The sequence below is a fragment of the Corythoichthys intestinalis genome, chromosome 15 (assembly GCF_030265065.1).
Source record: "Corythoichthys intestinalis isolate RoL2023-P3 chromosome 15, ASM3026506v1, whole genome shotgun sequence".
Taxonomy (NCBI): Eukaryota; Metazoa; Chordata; class Actinopteri; order Syngnathiformes; family Syngnathidae; genus Corythoichthys; species Corythoichthys intestinalis.
In genome coordinates, this window is record NC_080409.1 from 25,899,963 (window position 1) to 25,920,588 (window position 20,626).

The 20,626-nt window shown below is 38.2% G+C and overlaps 1 protein-coding gene across 1 annotated transcript in view; it reads left to right on the plus strand.

Annotated features, from left to right (window-relative positions):
* The first annotated feature begins 2,076 nt into the window (after positions 1–2,076).
* kiaa1109 (KIAA1109 ortholog) overlaps positions 2,077–20,626 on the plus strand; it is a 101,354-nt gene continuing 82,804 nt past the window's right edge. The window contains exons 1-18 of the mRNA XM_057859070.1: positions 2,077–2,227; positions 2,839–2,925; positions 3,395–3,530; positions 7,317–7,433; positions 9,356–9,434; positions 9,528–9,592; positions 10,645–10,819; positions 12,686–12,767; positions 12,882–13,075; positions 15,289–15,368; positions 15,587–15,737; positions 15,905–16,061; positions 16,684–16,762; positions 17,075–17,166; positions 17,299–17,416; positions 17,546–17,701; positions 19,326–19,423; positions 19,598–19,782. Coding sequence (XP_057715053.1) covers positions 3,425–3,530; positions 7,317–7,433; positions 9,356–9,434; positions 9,528–9,592; positions 10,645–10,819; positions 12,686–12,767; positions 12,882–13,075; positions 15,289–15,368; positions 15,587–15,737; positions 15,905–16,061; positions 16,684–16,762; positions 17,075–17,166; positions 17,299–17,416; positions 17,546–17,701; positions 19,326–19,423; positions 19,598–19,782 — 1,934 coding nt within the window. The 5' untranslated portion in view covers positions 2,077–2,227; positions 2,839–2,925; positions 3,395–3,424. The remainder of the gene's footprint in view (positions 2,228–2,838; positions 2,926–3,394; positions 3,531–7,316; positions 7,434–9,355; positions 9,435–9,527; positions 9,593–10,644; positions 10,820–12,685; positions 12,768–12,881; positions 13,076–15,288; positions 15,369–15,586; positions 15,738–15,904; positions 16,062–16,683; positions 16,763–17,074; positions 17,167–17,298; positions 17,417–17,545; positions 17,702–19,325; positions 19,424–19,597; positions 19,783–20,626) is intronic.

Here is a 20,626-nt window from a genome sequence, read left to right on the forward strand (position 1 = left end):
GGGTGCTGGATTTCTTTCCAACAAAACAAGACAACACGTATCCACCAATCTGGTGTCTTACAAGTGTAATCAGTTGATTGCAGTCAGGTGCTGCTTGTTTTAGCAGAAACTTCTTTGGTTAAACTGTCGGTACTCGATCGGTTGAAACAAAAACCAGGCCCCACAGCGTCCCTTGAGGACCGGTTTAGAGACCCCTGTTGTGTTGATTTAAATGTGATTTTTATGGTCTTCATGTGATGTAAAGCACTTTGAATTGCCTTGTGTTGAATTGTGCTATATAAATAAATTTGCCTTGCCATAATTAATCTTGCCATACAAATAATACATTTCAATGAAAATACAATAAACATTTCAAGACAAATCCTGTATACATAACCTTCATTGGAAAGTATTAACCTTAAAACAAAACGATATATAAATGATTAATATATATAACATCAATTTAACTACCTAAACTTTAAAGTAAAGTTTATTAATATTTTGTTATATTTCTTCTGAATTAATATTGCTGCTGCGTGTGCATACGTTGTTTTACAGCTAAAATATTTTTCTTAGGAGAGTGCTAGTAGGACTAGCATACTGTAACTTGACACGATTGCAAACGGGTACATGGGCTAGCTGGCACTAACCCTTTAATTGTCATTTATTTCATTTAAAATGTAGCTACCTGGTGGATAACTGCCAGTATACCGAGCAAGTAACCCTCTTCATCACTACTTACTTTCCCTGCGTTTGTCTGGGGAAGTTCCATATCGTTACCCCCCTCCCTCTTCTTTTCTCTCTCCCTGCACCGGTTGCACGTCAGAGCGGCTGCCGCTCCCACACTCAGCATCGCCGGGGGCTGGGCTGTTGACTTGTTACCCGACGTGGCCGTTGCAGCTTGCGAAAATATTTGTCAATTTATGACATTTTAATGCTTCGCTCTCCAGTTTCTTTAATTTTTTCTCCCTAACCTTCTCAGCGCCACCCTTCTCTTTTCTTTTTTTGCCACCACCATTCGTATTGACGCATGTTGCTATTTTGCTTCCACAAGGATCCAATGAAGGCTACTCTGTGCTTTCTTCGTTCTTCTATCAGATTGGCAGTGCCAGGCGCATTGCTGCCACCTGTCGGATTGGATGCGAACTGTAGTTAATCAGAGGATAGGGAGGATAAAAACAGTGATGTATAATGAATGGCGGCCGCCGGCCGTCCAGGGCACCGGCCGTTCTGTGATCCTCCAGAACCCACAGATTACCAGTCCGCCCCTGCGTACTGTATGTATCTAATGTAAGATGTAACAAATTCATAAAGAAGTGATGTCAACATCAAAGCCTATTCTGGAATGAGTATGAAGGTGTAGACACATATAGCACTAATGCATGCATGTGTCGTGAGGGCAGAGGGGAAAATAATAAATGATGCTTTTATCGCAGAGTGTTTTGTGTGGGTGTGTGTGTGGGGGTGTAGGGGGTGGGGGCAGCAGTGTAATTCAGCCTTGACACAACACTATATGTAGTGCTATTTTGTCACTTTCAGAAGTGATCCCAACGAGTGTTTTCTATGGAGGCCATATCTTTAATGGAACTCTCATTTTGGTAACACCTGATATAATGAGGCTACAAGGGCCTCGACCCCGCCACTAACAAACAAATAAATATTAACAACCCTTGATTGTACCTCATCAAATGGAATAAATTATAAACAGAATTACTATAATGTTTTGATTTAATTATTTTTTTTGTAATATTTGAAAAATAATTGAAAACCTAACTTTTCAGTATTTGTCCAATGAGTTGCTGGCAAGAACATTATTTTACAGAACTTTATGTTAAGTGTCCAGATGGTGCATTCGTTAATTTGTTTATATGATTTTCTTTAAGATCGCGTCTATTTATTTATCATTACTCTAAAATGAAGCTTTCAGTGAAGAGCTTTATTTTCCTGCGGTTTTGGCAGAAGTTTCGCCCCGTTATGACGACATTTATTTTGATTGGTACAATAAGATGTACGTCAGAAATATATGTAACATTGCGCTTTCATTGGTGGAACCGGGACATGACCGTTTCCTCCCATTGGTCGTTTTCGTAGCTGTGTCGTCAGAAGCGGAAGAGATTTTGGCTGGCCGTAAGCCAGGTAAATATTCAGCAGAGGATGGATTCTCTCCATGCCTGACACAATAAAATGACAGCAACTGTTGGATGACAGACGTAAAGATGAAACAGCAGCCTTCGCCAGCGGGATCAAGGTACTGAAGTATCGTTAAGTGCCTTGTCTTCATATTTTATTAAATGTGAAGTTGCAGGGTGCGGCCCGCTGTCATTAGCTTGCTAGCTACACACAGTGCTAACTTTCTAATATTTAGCATTTAGCTTTATTATTGGCATAATCTTTCAACTGCAAATGCCATTTGTGTAGAGACCAGGAACCCTATTATTAATCGCATCTTAGTAAACTGTTCAATTCGGAGTGGGACAACATTATATGGCAGTTACCTGCACTGATAGTAGTACTGAATTGAGGAAATTACTAAAGATTTAGGATTAGCTCTGCTGGGTTCAGCTGGTTGGGCATGGCTTTCTCCCAAACCCGATCTGAATACGTTTTTGTAGTGCACCAGAGGTTAAGTAACAACAGTTGAAATATATGTAATCTGTCCCAATAGAATACTAAATTATGTTATGGGTCCCTTTAAATTTCGATGTAAACAAAGCAAATTGAAATTAGGAAATTAGTGGGATTTATTTGGGATAAAATCTCCTTCAATCTCTTCTGAAATGAAGAAAAAAGCATTGAAAATTTCATGATAAAGTATTGTCTAACTATTTTTTATTTATTTATTTATTTTTTTCTTTAAAGATGTACCTGTAAGCCAAAGTCACGCATCGAGGTGGTGGGCAGAATCTGATGTAATTGGTTGAACTGCAATGTAGGCCTACATATGCAGTAAGTACTTTATCAGTAGCAAGAGTTTTCTAAGGCACAAACACATCTCTCAGTCATTCACAGGCAGATAATTGCCTGCTTTTTTATTCTTGGGTGAGGATATCCTTAAGATACAATTTCACACCCGAATGTCCATGAGAGAGCTGACCAATCAGAAACAAAGTGAAGAAATATGACAAATTTAAATCAATCGTTAAATCATTGAGTTCATGAACACTTATACATCATTAAAAGAACTGGAAAGAATTATTTTAATAGAATTTTTAACTAATTTATTCAGCATTCAACAAATGTATTTATTCTATTTTGTTTACTTTTACAGTCCCATCGCTAAATTGTTTTTAATACTTTTTTAGTTTTAGTAGTAGCTGTGCATAAAAAATGTTTAAAAAGTCAACAACTGCATTGTATTTGGTATGTAAAGTAATTTAATCCCACTTTTAATTATTTAATGAATCTTCTTTTTTAGTTGTCAGAATCGACAAGAGAGCCATTAGCCATGGATGTGCTTGGTTCCAAAAACAACGAAAGTACCTTCCCCAGTTATGGGGATTTGGATGACTTTCTCACCAAGCATAACTCTAACTTCATATGGCTTCTTGTGGGTAAGTGCTGTTTTGTAAACATCAGCTGATGAAAATTAAAAGGACAAAAATGTATACATCACTGATTCTTGGGGGTCAGGACAGATTAATTTCTGAAAGCTTCTTGATCACAGTTATCCTGTATTTTCATATTGTTAAAGATTTGAGCTATTTATTAATCTTGTAAAGGTTCAGGTTGCACTTCAAAAAATATTTTAAACAAATTCAGATGTTTATTTCCAAAACGTTATTTGTGTGAACTCTGTCTGACACACTAAAAAGTATATAATTTTAATTATTTCAGCTCAACAAGAGTCATGATTTCTGATTGTTGTGATAGTCTTTCAGTACTCTGATATGCAAAAATATATACTTTATAAACTTAAGGTTGATTTTCACACTGTTCTGAATACACAGATTTTTAAATATTTGCATGACTCAACTTCATCTTTTATTTTGTGGTTATAGACAGTTGACAAAATGGAATGTTAGCTAGCTGGTTTTTGGGCTGTTGTAAAAGGATTATGCGTTATAAAAATATCATATCAGAGAGACTGAGTTAACATGCTCCAGCTGTGACCATTGGAAAATGACCATGTTATTTCTTGATTTGATGAGGTTAATTTAAAAAAAAATGTGACACTGAGGCACGGCTTTGATTGGCAGATCTTGATGAAAATATTACTTCATATTCAAAACATGTATTATTTTATATATTTATAACCCTTTGATTTGATATAAATTTATTCACAATTTTAAATAAGTTCACAAGTTTTTGGGGCTGTTAAATATTGGGACCTCTTACTGAGGACAAGAGAAGTAAAATGGGTCGTCTAAGCCCAAGTCAAACTTTTATAAAAATAAATAAATAAAGCCCCAAAAGGTATGCTAAAACATAACATCATGATTCATAATTCCTTTATATCTAGCTTTGTGAGTATGTTAATCATTATGAATGTATTTAGTTTATATTTAAATTAGACTTCTCTTTGTGGGACATGGTTTGTCCCAACTCTCAAGAATAACTTATGTATAGGGCGGCAGCTATCGATTATTTTAGTAGTCGAGTAATCGATCAACTAGTTAGTTCGAATAATCGAGTAATCAGATTAGCATCATTTAATTTGTTGCAGAATCAGTTTAAGGAGATGTTAAACAAATGCTTGCTAAGATTGCATTTTCAAAAGAGCATTGAATGCGAATACAAATAAAATTCCCAAGTGTTTCTTCAAACTATGCAGAATTGCACTTTCATTTAAAAATAAATGTAAATACCTGAGCTTAGCCTCAAACTGGATTAAAAATAAATAAATAAATAAATGAGGATCCAAGTACAACAAAAGAAGAATTGGCTAACTTGCAAAGCAAAAGTCAACTTAATTTTTGTTTTTTTACAATACAATGCTCTTAACAAATCGTTCAAACACATATGCCCCCCCCCCCCCAAAATAAATATACTTCATAAACCAAATTACGAATGCATAAAAAACTTTTAGCTCAAACAAAAACTTACCTCATGTTGGTCTTAACAGGGAGCAGCTGGATTTAGCCATATTCAATGAGTTATGTCATATTCATTGTTGCCACTAGAGGGCAGTGTATGCACCTAAATACCACACAAACTAAATGCAAACACTTTCAAAACTAACCATTACAATGCCACTCTAATTAAACGAATACTCGAAGCAGCTAAATTAGAAGCTTTTTTCTAATCAAATTACTCTAGTCGAGTTAATCGATTAATCGTTGCAGCACTAGTTATGTACATATATGTGCAGGTGTGTGTATATGTAATATATATATACCGGTGTGTGTGTATATATATATATATATATATATATATATATATATATATGTATATATATGTGTGTGTGTGTGTGTGTGTGTGTACAGTGCCCTCCATAATTATTAGCACCCCTGAAAAAGATGTGTTTTTTAGCTTCTAATATATTTTTTTATTCAAATAATATGGGACCTTAATGGAAAAAAAGAGAAAAATCCAACCTTCAATACAAGTGCATTCATTCAGTGGGGAAAAAATCCCTCATAAAGAAAAAAAATATTTGACATCAAAAAATGTGTGTCACAATTATTAGCATCCCTGGTGTTAATACTTTGTACAACCCCTTTTACCAACAAAACAAGGTCTGGGGACTGAGATGGCCATGGGAGGAGCTTGATTATGTGTCTGGTGAACCATTTCTGTGTAGATTTGGCCATCTGTTTAGGGTCATTGTCTTGCTGCCCTCCATAATTATTGGCACCCCAGGTTAAGATGTGTTTTTTAGCTTCTAATATTTTTTTTTCATTCAAATAATATGGGACCTTAATGGAAAAAAAGAGAAAAATCCAACCTTCAATACAAGTGCATTTATTCAGTGGGGAAAAATCCCACATAAAGAAATAATTATTTGACATCAAATAATATCCCAGTTGAAGCCTGGGACCGTGTTCTTTGGTCAGATGAGACCAAGATTGAGCTTTTTGGCAACAAACACTCTAAGTGGGTTTGGCGTGCCACGAAAGATGCGCATGCTGAAAAGCACCTCATACCCACTGTGAAGTATGGGGGTGGGTCAGTGATGCTGTGGGGCTGTTTCGCTTCCAAGGCCCTGGGAACCTTGTTAGGGTGCATGGCATCATGAATGCTTTGAAATACCAGTACATTTTAATTCAAAATCTGTTGCCCTCTGCCCGAAAGCTGAAGATGGGTCGTCACTGGGTCTTTCAGCAAGACAATGACCCTAAACAGATGGCCAAATCTACACAGAAATGGTTCACCAGACACAAAATCAAGCTCCTCCCATGGCCATCTCAGTCTCCAGACCTTGTTTTGTTGGCAAAAGGGGGTTGTACAAAGTATTAACACCAGGGGTGCTAATAAATGTGACACACATTATTTGATGTCAAATATTTTTTTCTTTATGTGGGATTTTTTCCCCACTGAATGAATGCACTTGTATTGAAGGTTGGAGTTTTCTCTTTTTTTCCATTAAGGTCCCATATTATTTGAATAAAAAAAAAATGATTAGAAGCTAAAAAACTCATCCTTTTCAGGGGTGCCAATAACTATGGAGGGCACTGTATATGTATGTGTTTATATTACGCTTAAGTAGTAGGTTTAATTTTTAAATAACTTTCATGTGAAAGATGGTTGCTCAAAGAATGTAAATATGCAAATCACAAATTTCTTAAAACTATAATAACGGAGTAAGTAATGTCTAAACACAGAAAATTACACAGCTAATGGGACGAATGTGATGTCAGTTATACCAACACTCCTTTCTGCTGGAGATATTTTATAGACTTCCAGCCAGGATGTGGCAGAATCCCAGAGAAGGCTGTGGGCTTATTGGTTTTGGGCAGTGAAGCAAAATAAAATGTCGGCTGAAGTTTCCAACTCCAGTTGTTGGAGCGATGAGTCTTTCTCAAGCTGTGTTAAAAAGCCAGAACTGGCTGCGGGTTGCAGGCGAACCGTTTGAGCCAAGCTGATCATTGGATTTAGCATCTTCATTGGGAGGAGAATCAGCGTGTCAATAAGAGCAAAGTGATGAAGAAATCAATGTGGGGACAAATCGTTTATCACACTTACACTCTTACATATCGATGACAAATATTCAGATGTTGTGCACTATTCACAATAGCCTGCAATGTTAGCAGCCTAAGTTAGACTTTGGCGCAGGCAGTGATTATAAGCTTTAAAGTACTCTGTCATAAATAATACAGGAGAACATAGTGCATGCTATGTTTTTTGCTACTAACTAATTACATTTCTAAACTAATCAGTTGCTTGTATTTGTCATTAAGCCACCATTCTGTCCTGTGGATGGATCATCTATTTAACTTATTACAACTCCCGAAACATTGGCCTCATCCTCACCTACATTATCAACAGACTCTACAAGGATGGCTACATTCATATTGGTGAGTTTATCAGCAGCTGCACTATGAAGCAGTAATAAAGTAGTGCTTTTGAGTTTTTACTTCATGGAATTTACTTGTCTCATGAATGATAAATGGCATGCCAGTTTCTCTCTGTGACAATAGCTACCAACTACAATATGTCTTGACATGGAGTGAATACATTTTTCATGTGTTTTACTTTAGCCTTTACTTTTCAGTTACATCATTTTAAACCAATAAGATATGTTCCAATAAGTCACAGAGGGCATTTAAAAAAAAAAAAAAAAAAAGAAATGATTAATTGTGAAAATGAATTAAGTAGTATAAATGCTCATACTTTTCATGTTCATTCCTTTAAATTGTCCAGCATTTCAAAAAATATTTTTGGGGGAATTAGTCTAATGTAATATTGTAATTTTCTAAAGTACTGCCATCAGTTTTAATCATCAAAATTAGGGATGTCCCCGACCCAATCACGTGATCGGAAATCAGGCCGATCTGGCCATTTTTCAGAGGATCTGAATCGGGTGAAAAGGATTGGGTTTTTTTTTTTTTCTTTTCTTTTTTTAAATATATATAAAGAGAGAGATATAGAATATATAGTGTTTCCTATTCTGAATGGAATTACTAAAATAATAAACATTTGGTGATATTATTATTTTTTTGACCAGCACCTGAATATATGCTTATTCCTTTTATAACTAAAATAGTCTGAGAAAGAAAATTCTGAACGCGTTCAGCACATACGTAAAACAAAAAGCAAGGTGACCTGTTATCGTGGCCATGACTCAGCCCACAGAAACATTTGTGCTATTTTAAATCCAAAAAGAATTTCTAATCTAAACACGTGTGTTAATCCAATAACCATGCTAAAGTTGAGCACGTTTTTTTACTCTTACTCTTTGTTTTGAAGCTAATCTGATGCCACTCTCTAACATTTCTGTTTGTTACAATTCAAGATGTCATTCCACTTTTCCAGTTTCGTTAGGTTATTCACAAGTTGGAAATGCAAATTTAATGGCCAAAAATTATACCTGAAATTGCCTCCTTGCAGATTTCCCCTTTACATTTATACTTATATTTCACTTATATTTATACACCGATACCGATTTAGTAGTTAGGGGGGCCGATAACTGATTTTTGGCGCTGATATTCATTTGCAGTAAAAATTGGTGTAAGTATATTGAATAATGCAAACATTGAACTTCATTTAATTGTCTAAAGCATGTTTATTGAATCACACAAATAGAAAATAATAGCTCCAGAAGTGCCTGAATTTCCTAGACTCAAAAACATCTGTTATAAAGTTGAATAAAAGGTTAAATAAATAGCTCTCTGACATTTTTCCACAGAAAAGAAAGCCCTGATGACCTCGTCTAAGTATCTTTGCACAACATACTAAACCCCACATTGCTCCTGGTGCTGAGTCACCAGTAGGTAGATGAGGATATGGTGTGAAGGGCTTTGAGGGCCTTACAAAGGCCGAAAGGCGCAATACAATTACTATTTACCATTACCATTTAACCAATCAGAGGACGGGGGTGAATACAAGTGCAGGAGACAGAGGCGCGGCTGCATCTGAGCTGAAATAACCCAGTTTTAAATTGATTTTTTTCCATAATGGCCAGTCGGATTTAAAAAAAAAAAAAAAAAAAAAAAAAAAGCAGATATCGATATATGTCAAATTTCCAAATATCCGTGCCGAGATTCCGCCGGCAGATAATTGGTCTATCTCTAATCCAGTGTAATTATTACACATTCTTCCTTTTAATGTAGACCGATTTGGTCTGGTTCAATTTCATACAGTTCTTAATTTTACTTGGATAAATACTGAATATCTACATCCCGAAAATAACTATTGTAATATAAAATTTTGGTCATGTTACCCAGGACTGTTTAAGCAATTATGTTTAACAGAAAACTGTTGTTGTCTTGCTCCACAGGCTCCTTCTCATTCTCTGTGCTCTCAGGAAAGGTCATGTTCAGAGATGTTTACTATATCAACCAAGACATGTCTATCAGGTAAACTCGCCTCTTGCCTTGATGCTCTGATCTCTGTGAATATACTGTAATGTTATAATGTTATAATGTAATTTTTTTTTCTTTTTTCGATAGGATACAGGATGGCTTCCTCATATTTCGCTGGTGGAAAATGTATAACCCCAAGCAGAAACAGCATGGTGAGCAAAGAGCAGGGATCCTCCTGCAATTCCCACACATTTGTTTGGGATTTTGTCTTGGATTCAAGTTCACACAGTGCTTACTAATTTTCTCCACTCATAAATAAAAATAAAATCTTCCTTGCTTGTTGACAGCTGTTGTGGTTGTCATCTAAAATGTTGTTTTTACTTTACATGCCATTAGGGCTTTTAAACTACAGCAGTCCACACAGTTTATAGCACTTATTCTGTCAGGGTCGCCTAACATCGTCATGTTTTAAATGGAACCACGGACAGAAAGACTTGTAGTTCTTAAAAGATAAATGTTAGTATGATTTATAATAAATTGATATTCATACCCCTTTCAATGTTTTTGTTTTTAGAAAATTTTAAAAATTAGTTTAACTAGCAGGTTGCCATTGTTGTTGACAATGGAGTGCACTCTGGGCGGTGATGTACTTCCACAGTGTCACTCGTTAGCTACATAAACATGTTGTCAGTTCTGCCCTTCCAAATTGTACCCGCGCAGGAAAGCACTGTCGATATCTCACAAAACGAGCAGCAAAAGCCATTTCTGGCACAGCTACTCTCCCAGTCCAGTCCAACTGCGTCATCAACCCCAGTACATTGCATGCGTAAAACATGGGGCCCTCCGCAGGTCAAAACATGTACTAAATATTATAGATTTCGAAATCAATGGCAATAATTTACATGTTTCTAATAACATTTTAGTAAAATAGAACAGTTGTGGCTTATTAGAGCCTATAAGTCTTTAAGTCCGAGGTTCCCTTTAAGTGACGACAACCTGCAATTTTGCTATTTTAGCAGGAAACGCAAAGTCAATGCACATGAATTCCTTTTAAGTGTCCGTAAATCTCGACAGTTACATAAAAACGTACAAAATGAGCAATTTTTAAAGACCCTTTAAATGGAATACATTTTTGCAATGTTATATGAGAAAATCCTACTTCCTCAAGGAAAGACCCAAGTTGAAAGTGAAGATGGTCAAAAATGAAATCTAACACCATTTTTTATTGTATATATATTGATGTTTGGCTTTGTCATGTCATCAGATCCCAAAGCGGAGACGAGGCTTTACGTGACAGTTAACGGTTTCGAGTTTCATGTCTACAATCGGACTGACCTTTACGCTCGTCTACAAGAGACTTTCGGTCTGGAGCCGACGGTTAGCACACCTAAGAAAGATGATGACCGAGGAGGGGAAACAAGAAAAAAGACCTTGGAACGGTAGTTTACATACTTGACTAAAGTATAGTGCGTATTATTTTGTACATTTAAACTTTGTGTTGGCTTACTTGTTGTTTGTGGTCAGAGTTTTATCAGGTATTTCAGTTTTGATGATGTTATGGAATATTTATACTTTTCATTAAAGAAAATATAGTAAGCACCAGTATTTTCATATTCTATTCTGATGGCTTTAAAAAATGTTGTTGATAAATTAGCCAGTAATTAGGTTTTTAGGTTCTATTCAATTCAATTCAATTTTATTTGTATAGCCCTAAATCACAACAAGGTTGTCTCAAAGGGCTTTGCAGAGGCAATATGATACACAGTCAAAAACAGCAAATGAAGTTAACAAAGATGAATAAATAAAGTTGAAGTCCTGGCCATCCCCCATCCTTGGACCCTCCAAGGAAAAACTCCAAAAACTCCAAGCTCTTTGGGAGAAAATGAGAAACCTTGGGGTGTACCACAGTCAGGAGAGATCCACTCCCAGGACGGATAGACAGGATGCACCAGGACTGCTAATGGGAATTAGCAGACGTTATTACAGTCTGTAAAGATGCAGTAGAGTAAAGGAACAAGAAGAGGTCCATCTAGCCAGATGAGACGGGGGTGGCAACGAGGACATCCATCCAGCCAGGGGTCCGGATAGTCAGGAGGCTGCAGCTGAAAAATAGCCCTTCCCCAGAGGGGAGGGGGGGAAAGGGGACACCGGGTGACTAGTGATGAAGAGACTAGTTAACTAGATATTAACATTGGAAAATAGAAATAAAGTAAGACAAGTGGTAGGTAGAGTGAGAAAAAGGAGATGGAACTCAGTGGCTGTACTTCCCCCAGCATGATAACTTCTAGCGCAGCTTAGACTGAACTGTGAGTCTAATCAGACTTCAACTAGCCTGACCATAAGTACCATAATCCTAAATGTGCAGACTGTCTCGGCTTCTTTAATATTAGCTGGAAGCTGATTCCATAAAGCGGGCTTGGTGGCTAAAGGCTCTAGCTCTGACAGTACTTTTAGAAACCCTGGGAACTACCAGTAGATCTGCATTCTGAGAGCGGAGTGTTCTGCTGGGGCGGTATGGAACCAGAGCATCGGTGAGATAAGACGGCCCCAATCCAAGTCCTATATTCCAAATATTTGTGATCTGGATGGTCGTAGTGCCCTTCTAAGTTGTACTAAAACTAGGGCTGTCAAACGATTAATATTTTTAATCGAGTTAATCACAGCTTAAAAATTAATTAATCGTAATTATTCGCAGTTCAAACCATCTATAAAATATGCCATATTTTTCTGTAAATTATTGTTGGAATGGAAAAATGAAACACAAGATGGAGATATACATTCAACATACTGTACATAAGTACTGTATTTGTTTATTATAACAATAAATCAACAAGATGGCAATACCATTATTAACATTCTGTTAAAGCGATCCATCGCTCGTCATTGTTGATGTCAATAATTACACAATGCTCATGGTGCTGAAACCCATAAAATCAGTCGCACCCAAACGCCAGCAGAGGGTGACAAAACACCAAAAAACACAAGTAAAAAGTTGACATGACACTGTGCTGTCATTTTAATCTGTTAGAGCGGGGCATGTGCGTTAAATGCGTCAAATATTTTAACGTGATTAATTTAAAAAATTAATTACCGCCCGTTAATGCGATAACTTTGACAGCCCTAACTAAAACATGATGTGTTTAGCATGTGGGATGTGAGTTCGAAGGTAGTTGAGAAGAAAATTGGTGGGCCTCAGGAATTTCAGTAAAATTTATGGTAGCTTGTTTTTTTGCTATGAAGTACTTTTGGGATTGTATAAAGCAGGAACAACATTTTCAACTGGCCTGAATGTTATTTCTTGGCAGTGTGAACATTCAAGCAGAGAATCCAGACCCCACATCGTCTTGGCGCTCCCTCATTCCTGTTATCAAAGTTAACATCAGTACGGTGAGTTCTTCAAAGTTAACAAATTTCAAAAACAGCTTAAACAGTCATTTTCGTGTTCTAATACGTTTCTAGCCCTGTAATGTGTGTTAAAATGTTTGATTTCTCTTTCTGAAGGGTCGGTTGGCATTTGGGAATCACCACCTCCCTCAGACTCTTTGCTTGAACTTTGAGGATGCCTTCCTGACCTATGCCACCAAGCCTCCATCTAGCCACCTGGATCAGTACATGCACATTGTGAAGGGCTCACTAGAGAATGTGCGAGTCATGCTGGTTCCTAGTCCACGCTACGTTGGCATGCAGAATGATGAGTAAGGATGTGTTAACCAGACAAATGGTGTTTTTAACTCATTCCCTGCCATTCACAGTGAGACATCTATATGATTGGCAGCATTCGTTCGATCGCTGCCATCTACAGTGCCTTGCAAAAGTATTCGGCCCCCTTGAATCTTGCAACCTTTCGCCACATTTCAGGCTTCAAACATAAAGATATGAAATTTAATTTTTTGTCAAGAATCAACAACAACTGGGACACAGTCGTGAAGTGGAACAACATTTATTGGATAATTTAAACTTTTTTAACAAATAAAAAACTGAAAAGTGGGGCGTGCAATATTATTCAGCCCCTTTACTTTCAGTGCAGCAAACTCACTCCAGAAGTTCAGTGAGGATCTCTGAATGATCCAATGTTGTCCTAAATGACCGATGATGATAAATAGAATCCACCTGTGTGTAATCAAGTCTCCGTATAAATCCACCTGCTCTGTGATAGTCTCAGGGTTCTTTTTAAAGTGCAGAGAGCATTATGAAAACCAAGGAACACACCAGGCAGGTCCGACATACTGTTGTGGAGAAGTTTAAAGCCGGATTTGGATACAAAAAGATTTCCCAAGCTTTAAACATCTCAAGGAGCGCTGTGCAAGCCATCATATTGAAATGGAAGGAGCATCAGACCACTGCAAATCTACCAAGACCCGGCCGTCCTTCCAAACTTTCTTCTCAAACAAGGAGAAAACTGATCAGAGATGCAGCCAAGAGGCCCATGATCACTCTGGATGAACTGCAGAGATCTACAGCTGAGGTGGGAGAGTCTGTCCATAGGACAACAATCAGTCGTACACTGCACAAATCTGGCCTTTATGGAAGAGTGGCAAGAAGAAAGCCATTTCTCAAAGATATCCATAAAAAGTCTCGTTTAAAGTTTGCCACAAGCCACCTGGGAGACACACCAAACATGTGGAAGAAGGTGCTCTGGTCAGATGAAACCAAAATTGAACTTTTTGGCCACAATGCAAAACGATATGTTTGGCGTAAAAGCAACACAGCTCATCACCCTGAACACACCATCCCCACTGTCAAACATGGTGGTGGCAGCATCATGGTTTGGGCCTGCTTTTCTTCAGCAGGACAGGGAAGATGGTTAAAATTGACGGGAAGATGGATGCAGCCAAATACAGGAACATTCTGGAAGAAAACCTGTTGGTATCTGCACAAGACCTGAGACTGGGACGGAGATTTATCTTCCAACAGGACAATGATCCAAAACAAAGCCAAATCTACAATGGAATGGTTCAGAAATAAACGTATCCAGGTGTTAGAATGGCCAAGTCAAAGTCCAGACCTGAATCCAATCGAGAATCTGTGGAAAGAGCTGAAGACTGCTGTTCACAAACACTCTCCATCCAACCTCACTGAGCTCGAGCTGTTTTGCAAGGAAGAATGGGCAAGAATGTCAGTCTCTCGATGTGCAAAACTGATAGAAACATACCCCAAGCGACTTGCAGCTGTAATTGGAGCAAAAGGTGGCGCTACAAAGTATTAACGCAAGGGGGCCGAATAATATTGCACGCCCCACTTTTCAGTTTTTTATTTGTTAAAAAAGTTTAAATTATCCAATAAATGTTGTTCCACTTCACGATTGTGTCCCACTTGTTGTTGATTCTTGACAAAAAATTAAAATTTTATATCTTTATGTTTGAAGCCTGAAATGTGGCGAAAGGTTGCAAGGTTCAAGGAGGCCGAATACTTTTGCAAGGCACTGTATATCCATCTATCGCCGTCACTGGCAGCCAGTGAGTTGATTTATGAAACAACATTACAGCCATTAGGATAGTGGAAATGTTGTTGCTATCACTGTCAATGACAGCCAAGAACTTAACTCGTTGGCTACTATTGACGCCGATAGACGTCCAATCCAATTTGACGGGTGTTCAACTTGGTCAATTGTATAATCACTGCCAGACCTCCCAATCAAAATAGATTGGCCATCTTATCGCTGTCAACGGCATTGACACATGATTACTCACTGCCAGCCAGTTGAAATAGATTTGATGTCTATAACTTTCAATGAGACTAAATGAGTTATTATAAAATGACAGTCGTTTTTCGGTACACACCAAGGTACTCTCAATAAAGTATTGATTAACTTTGTCAGACCATTATTGAAATGGTTAATTCAATGCTAGAAAATACTTTTTATGACCATGACACAAAAATTAAAAATGTCTTGACAATTTGTTTTTAGACCCCCCAGGCTGATGGGTGAAGGCTTTGTGGTCATGCAGTCCAATGATGTAGACATCTACTACTACCAAGATGAACCTGGTATGAAATCTAAATACACATATTGACAACAGTGGCCATTGACTCCAGAGAGGGATGATAACTAGCAAGCTAAGGAGGAAGGAAATGCAGTAAAAGGCTTTCCCATACTTGGCTTTTTTTTTTTTTTTTTTTTTTGAGTAACAGATTTACAGTTTGTTAAAAAAAAATCTTTCAATCTTTGTTTGCTAAGAAACACCATTTTTCCATATGTATATGAGGTGTTGTACCAGTGGAACAAGAAAGTGTGGAGGAAGCTGAGACACCAAGTGAGGATGATAAGCTTCAAGACCTTCCTCCGTGCTGGGGTCTTGACATTGTTTGTGGAAAAGGAACTGACTTCAACTATGGCCCTTGGGCAGATCGCCAGAGGTGCACGGACACGCGCATGCATGGAAACACAGACACAGGAATTAGAGAATATAGTATAATGTTGCGAACGTAATATCTAGCTGCTATATCAGTTTCCTATAATGTATATATGATGAGTTGATGACATCTTTAGTTTGGGAATAAAACACATTAACTTTATTTCATAGGGATTGTCTATGGAAGTTCTTCTTGCCAGCAGACTATCAGGACATGAAAGTGACTGAAATGGCCGAGAGAGGACAACCCAGGCAGATACAAGCCTTCGAGCTCCGTATGAACATCATTGCTGATGCCACTATTGACCTGCTTTTTACCAAAAACAGGGTATATTACACTCTTGAAATCTTCCTTTTTGCTTGCCTTTTTTCTGATCCTCCAAATTAGGGATAACCCGATCGCATGTTTTTGCACCCGAGTCACCTGATTTTGAGAATCTTGCCAATACTAAATCACGATCCCATACAAAAATAAATAAATAAATAAAATAAAATAACAATTTGAACAAAAGTTCCAAACGTTACAATACTGTACTGTTTACAGTACTTCCTCTTCCGCTTTTTACGGAAGTGTTGCGGAGTATAAAATGTATATTTAGTTTCCTATGGCAATGCCATTGTATTTCTGGATTTTTGTTGTTGTTGCTTTTTAGCCCTTAAAAAAATACAAATATATACATATACTTTTAAAATTAAATACCCAATCCTCTTCACCCGATACCGATACCTTGAAAAATGGCCTGATCAGCACAATTTCCGATCACGCAATTGGATTGGGGACATCCCTATTTCTAATCCTTTTCAAGCTTTTTCTTTTTTGGGGGGGGTCTTTTTGCTACGGTGACACAGTATTTCTGACAGCTTTCTCTATTGACCAAAAATACACTGTAGGACTAGGAATACTTTGTCTTTGCCTACTGTTTATCTTCTGTCTTCATTCTTCTTACTAGGAAACCAATGCCATCCATGTGAATGTAGGTGCAGGTTCTTACCTGGAAGTCAACATCCCTATGACTGTTGGGGACACGGGTATGATTTTTTCTTTTTTTTTAATAAACTTTGGGAAGGTCATACATTAGCTTATCTCTATGGACCTGAAGTGGGAGGAGATCTACTCATGTGCACAAAAAATCCAGTTGATTGTGGATGTGAAAAAGAGTCAGCAATTCAACTCAAAATGTGTTCTTAGTCTTGTCATATTTTCTTCAGCACCTTTCTTCAAATACTGTATATTTAATATATTTTGAAAATAAAAAATGAAATGACTTCACAGGGTCTTAAACTATTAACACATCTATCGTTTTAAAGAACTAAGGGTGCTTTTCTTGCCTTTTCCCTCAGGCTACTTGCCCACGATCAAAGGGCAGCTGCTTCATGTTGACACCACCAGCAGCATGCAATACAGGACTCTCCTTGAAGCTGAGATGTTAGCTGTAAGTAGCATTTAATTAAACATGTGCCTCTGCTGGCACTTGTCTCTGCTGCTCTATAGAAAAAAAAATGAGTCACTTTTAAGATTTTAATCATACAATTTAAACATCGATGTTTTGCCTCCAAAATTTCAGTTCCATGTGATTGCCAGCTACCCTCGGGTGTGGAACATGCCGCAGTCTTGGCAATGTGAGATTGAGGTGTACAAGGCTACCTACCATTTTATCTATGCCCAGAAAAACTTTTTCACTGGTGAGTTAAAAAACAAAAAAGCAGTGAAATATCAGAAGAAACAATTGTAACCTTACATAATGCCACTCAAAATTGTGAAAAATGGTCAACGGATTGACAATATATAACGTTACTTTGTTAATTCAACAGATTTGATTCAGGACTGGGCCAGTGATAGTGCACCAGACATTTACTCTTTTGTACCCTATTCCTGGACATTCAAAATGCTTTTTCACCAATTTGAGATGATTTGGGCTGCAAACCAGCACAACTGGATTGACTGTTCCACCAAGCAACAGGAGAATGGTAAGAAAGATTTTTAATAATTACTCATGAGCCTTCCATTTTGTCACCACTTTGCTGCAGATTCATGAAAAAAACAGACAACAATTTATTAATGAGCACTGCTCTTTAAAGGTGCTTTATGGAGTTTGTCACTTTTTTACTCGCGAATGCCGCCTCCGGTCTGAAGGATAACTGCAGCCTGTGTTAAGGTGGTCATGGCACGCAAGTTGTCACCATCAAATCAGCACCAGAAATGTAAAAACCGCAAATTTGATGGTTTGCTGTTATTGTACTCCCTTAAGTGGTTTAGAAAAATTGTTTTTTTTAACTATGCGGAGACTCGGTTACACAGCGGTGCTGCCGCTGGGAATGCGTGGACGTGCACAGGTGCGTGTTCACCCAGAGTTTTCAACCCCAAGTCTCTCTGTTTAAGGGAAGAAAAAGTGCTTTTTGGGTCAGTCTCAGTTAAAATGTCAGGGCTCTCTGTACTCATCAGGGCATTAGTGGAGTATGTATGGAGTAGAAAAGTCGTGTAAATTCACACAAACTATTCTTTATAGTTACCCTGCGATTGGCTGGCAACCGATTCAGGGTGTATTCCGCCTACTGCCTACAGTTAGCTTGGATTGGCTCCAGCACCCCCGTGACCCTCGTAAGGATGAGCGGCTTGGAAAATTAAAGAATGAATGAGTTCTGTATAATGCCTTTAAGAAACAAACACTGCAATTGAAAGTGTTGATAATGTAGCTTTTTGATGTGGGGGAAAAAACAAAAGATTAAAGCAAACAAAAATAAAATTACATTAAACAGGAGGAAATTAGAGGCATTGTTTGTGATTGCTGAATTCTTAAGTGCTCTTAAGAATGCACTTTGGATCTTCACATAGCTAAGGAGAAAGGAAGGAAGGAAGGGAGGGAGATAACCAAAGATGGAAATAACACACAAGGCACTCAAGACGTCCAGTACTGTTTGTGTGTCCTTTTCATTCTGAAAACACACTGCGTGCTCTTACCTTAGTACTATGTGTGTTGTATGTAGCAGGTCATGATTAGGCATGAAATTGCTGAATTGAACTTCACTGCCTCATAGTGTGTTTGTCGAGTGCCTGTGTAACAAATTGTCTGTTTTGTACTTTTCAATATAGTAGCTCGTGCCAATTTACCGTATCTTCTGCACTATAAGGCACACCTAAAAGCCTTCAATTTTCTCAAAAGCTGACAGTGCGCCTTATAATTCAATGTGCCTTATATATGGATCAATATTGGTCAAATATGGCATTAAATTCCCTTTACTGCAGCTTCATCTAGTGGATGCATAACTCAGCCCCAACCCCTACTACTACTACTACTAATAATAATAATACTACTACTGCTACTGCTGCTGCTGCGCCTTATAATGCGGTGCACCCTATATATGAAAAACATTAAAATAGGCCATTCATTCAAGGTGGGCCTTATACTCGGATGCGCCTTATAGTGTGGAAAATACAGTATTATTTTTTAAATTTGCATTACTGTACTGCTAATGTGACTATGACATAAATGCTCTTCTCTACCAGAACCAAAAGACCAACCTTTATACTATTTAATCAAGATGTATTCTATTGTATGACTGTTCGAATCCCTATAATGTTGATTTTCTGCAGTGTACCTGGCAGCATGTGGTGAGACGCTCAATATAGACTTCATTTTGCCTTTCCATGAGTTTGTTCCTACCACCTGCAATACGCGCTTCAACTTGAAGGTCAGTTCTTTTTTCAAATATGAACAAGTGCAATGATCTTTTCCCTCTTTACCAACAGTAAAATCTCTCCTAAAATTGCTCATGAGTCATAAGATATTTTTAGATTTAGAGTAATTTTATGTACTTGGTAGGATTTAATTGTGTGTATCTAAGTATCCATCTTGACCTTTTTAGGCAGAGGATACAGACATGCGACTGTCTCTGCCTGAGTGCCATCCTAGCCGCTACCCCCTCCTCACCCTTGCCAAAGATTACCAGAATGTCAAACTGCCCCCAGACATGTTTATGCCTGGAGAAAATCCAAGTGCCCCCCTCCCTAAACCCAACAAGTCCCGGTGGAGGAATATCACCCATGCAGAGTGAGTGTGTATATGTGTATTGGGGTGGTGTAAATGTATGTGGAAAAAAATGGCTTCATGACTGACTTCAATGCAAATGAGAAAATATCATTGAAAATACTGCCTCTTGATTATATTGTATTTTCAATTGAATCGAAATGTAGTTCTATTTCATTCCTTCTGACCGCCAGAGGGCGGTGCTTAGCACCTGGATATCTACGTGTGCGCAGCACAAAGGTCGAGAATAAAATACCAACAAAGTCACGCCATTGGACGTGACCTGGGTGACGTCAGAGGTCGATAAGAGCCCCGCTCACCCAGCACTAGTTCCTTTTCTACATTCTCGCATCGGCGAAGGTCGTATTACCGCGCTCGCCGGAAGCCTCGAAACCGGCTTGGTTGGAGCTACGTGGATTACGTCCTCCAGAGGCTGCGAGCTGCGGCTGGACTATCGATTTCTTCACGTTCTGGATTATCTTCAGTTGCATATTTTCTGTGAGTGTTTTCCGCTCCGGTCTCTATTGATTGTATTGTTGTGTGTATATTTCGCTCTGATACGCTAATGTAGCACCGCGGCTATTTCCACCAATCATGCGGGCCCGCACTGGCTAATGTGTCGCCGCGGCGGTTTCTTCCGAACCGGGTTATTGATTAGGCTGTGAGTGTTTCCCGCTCCGCGCCATTTTTGTTTGGTGTGCAGTGAGTGTTTCCTCGCTCTTTGCATTTATACAACGGGAGTGTTTTTGCTCACTCTTTGCATTTCTACAACGGGAGTGTGTGAGTGTATTTTCGCTCCGCGCCTCCTCCAGCTGTAACCGAGTGGCTTGTTTGCTTCGAGCCTCAATACTGTGGACTGGTCCTCGAG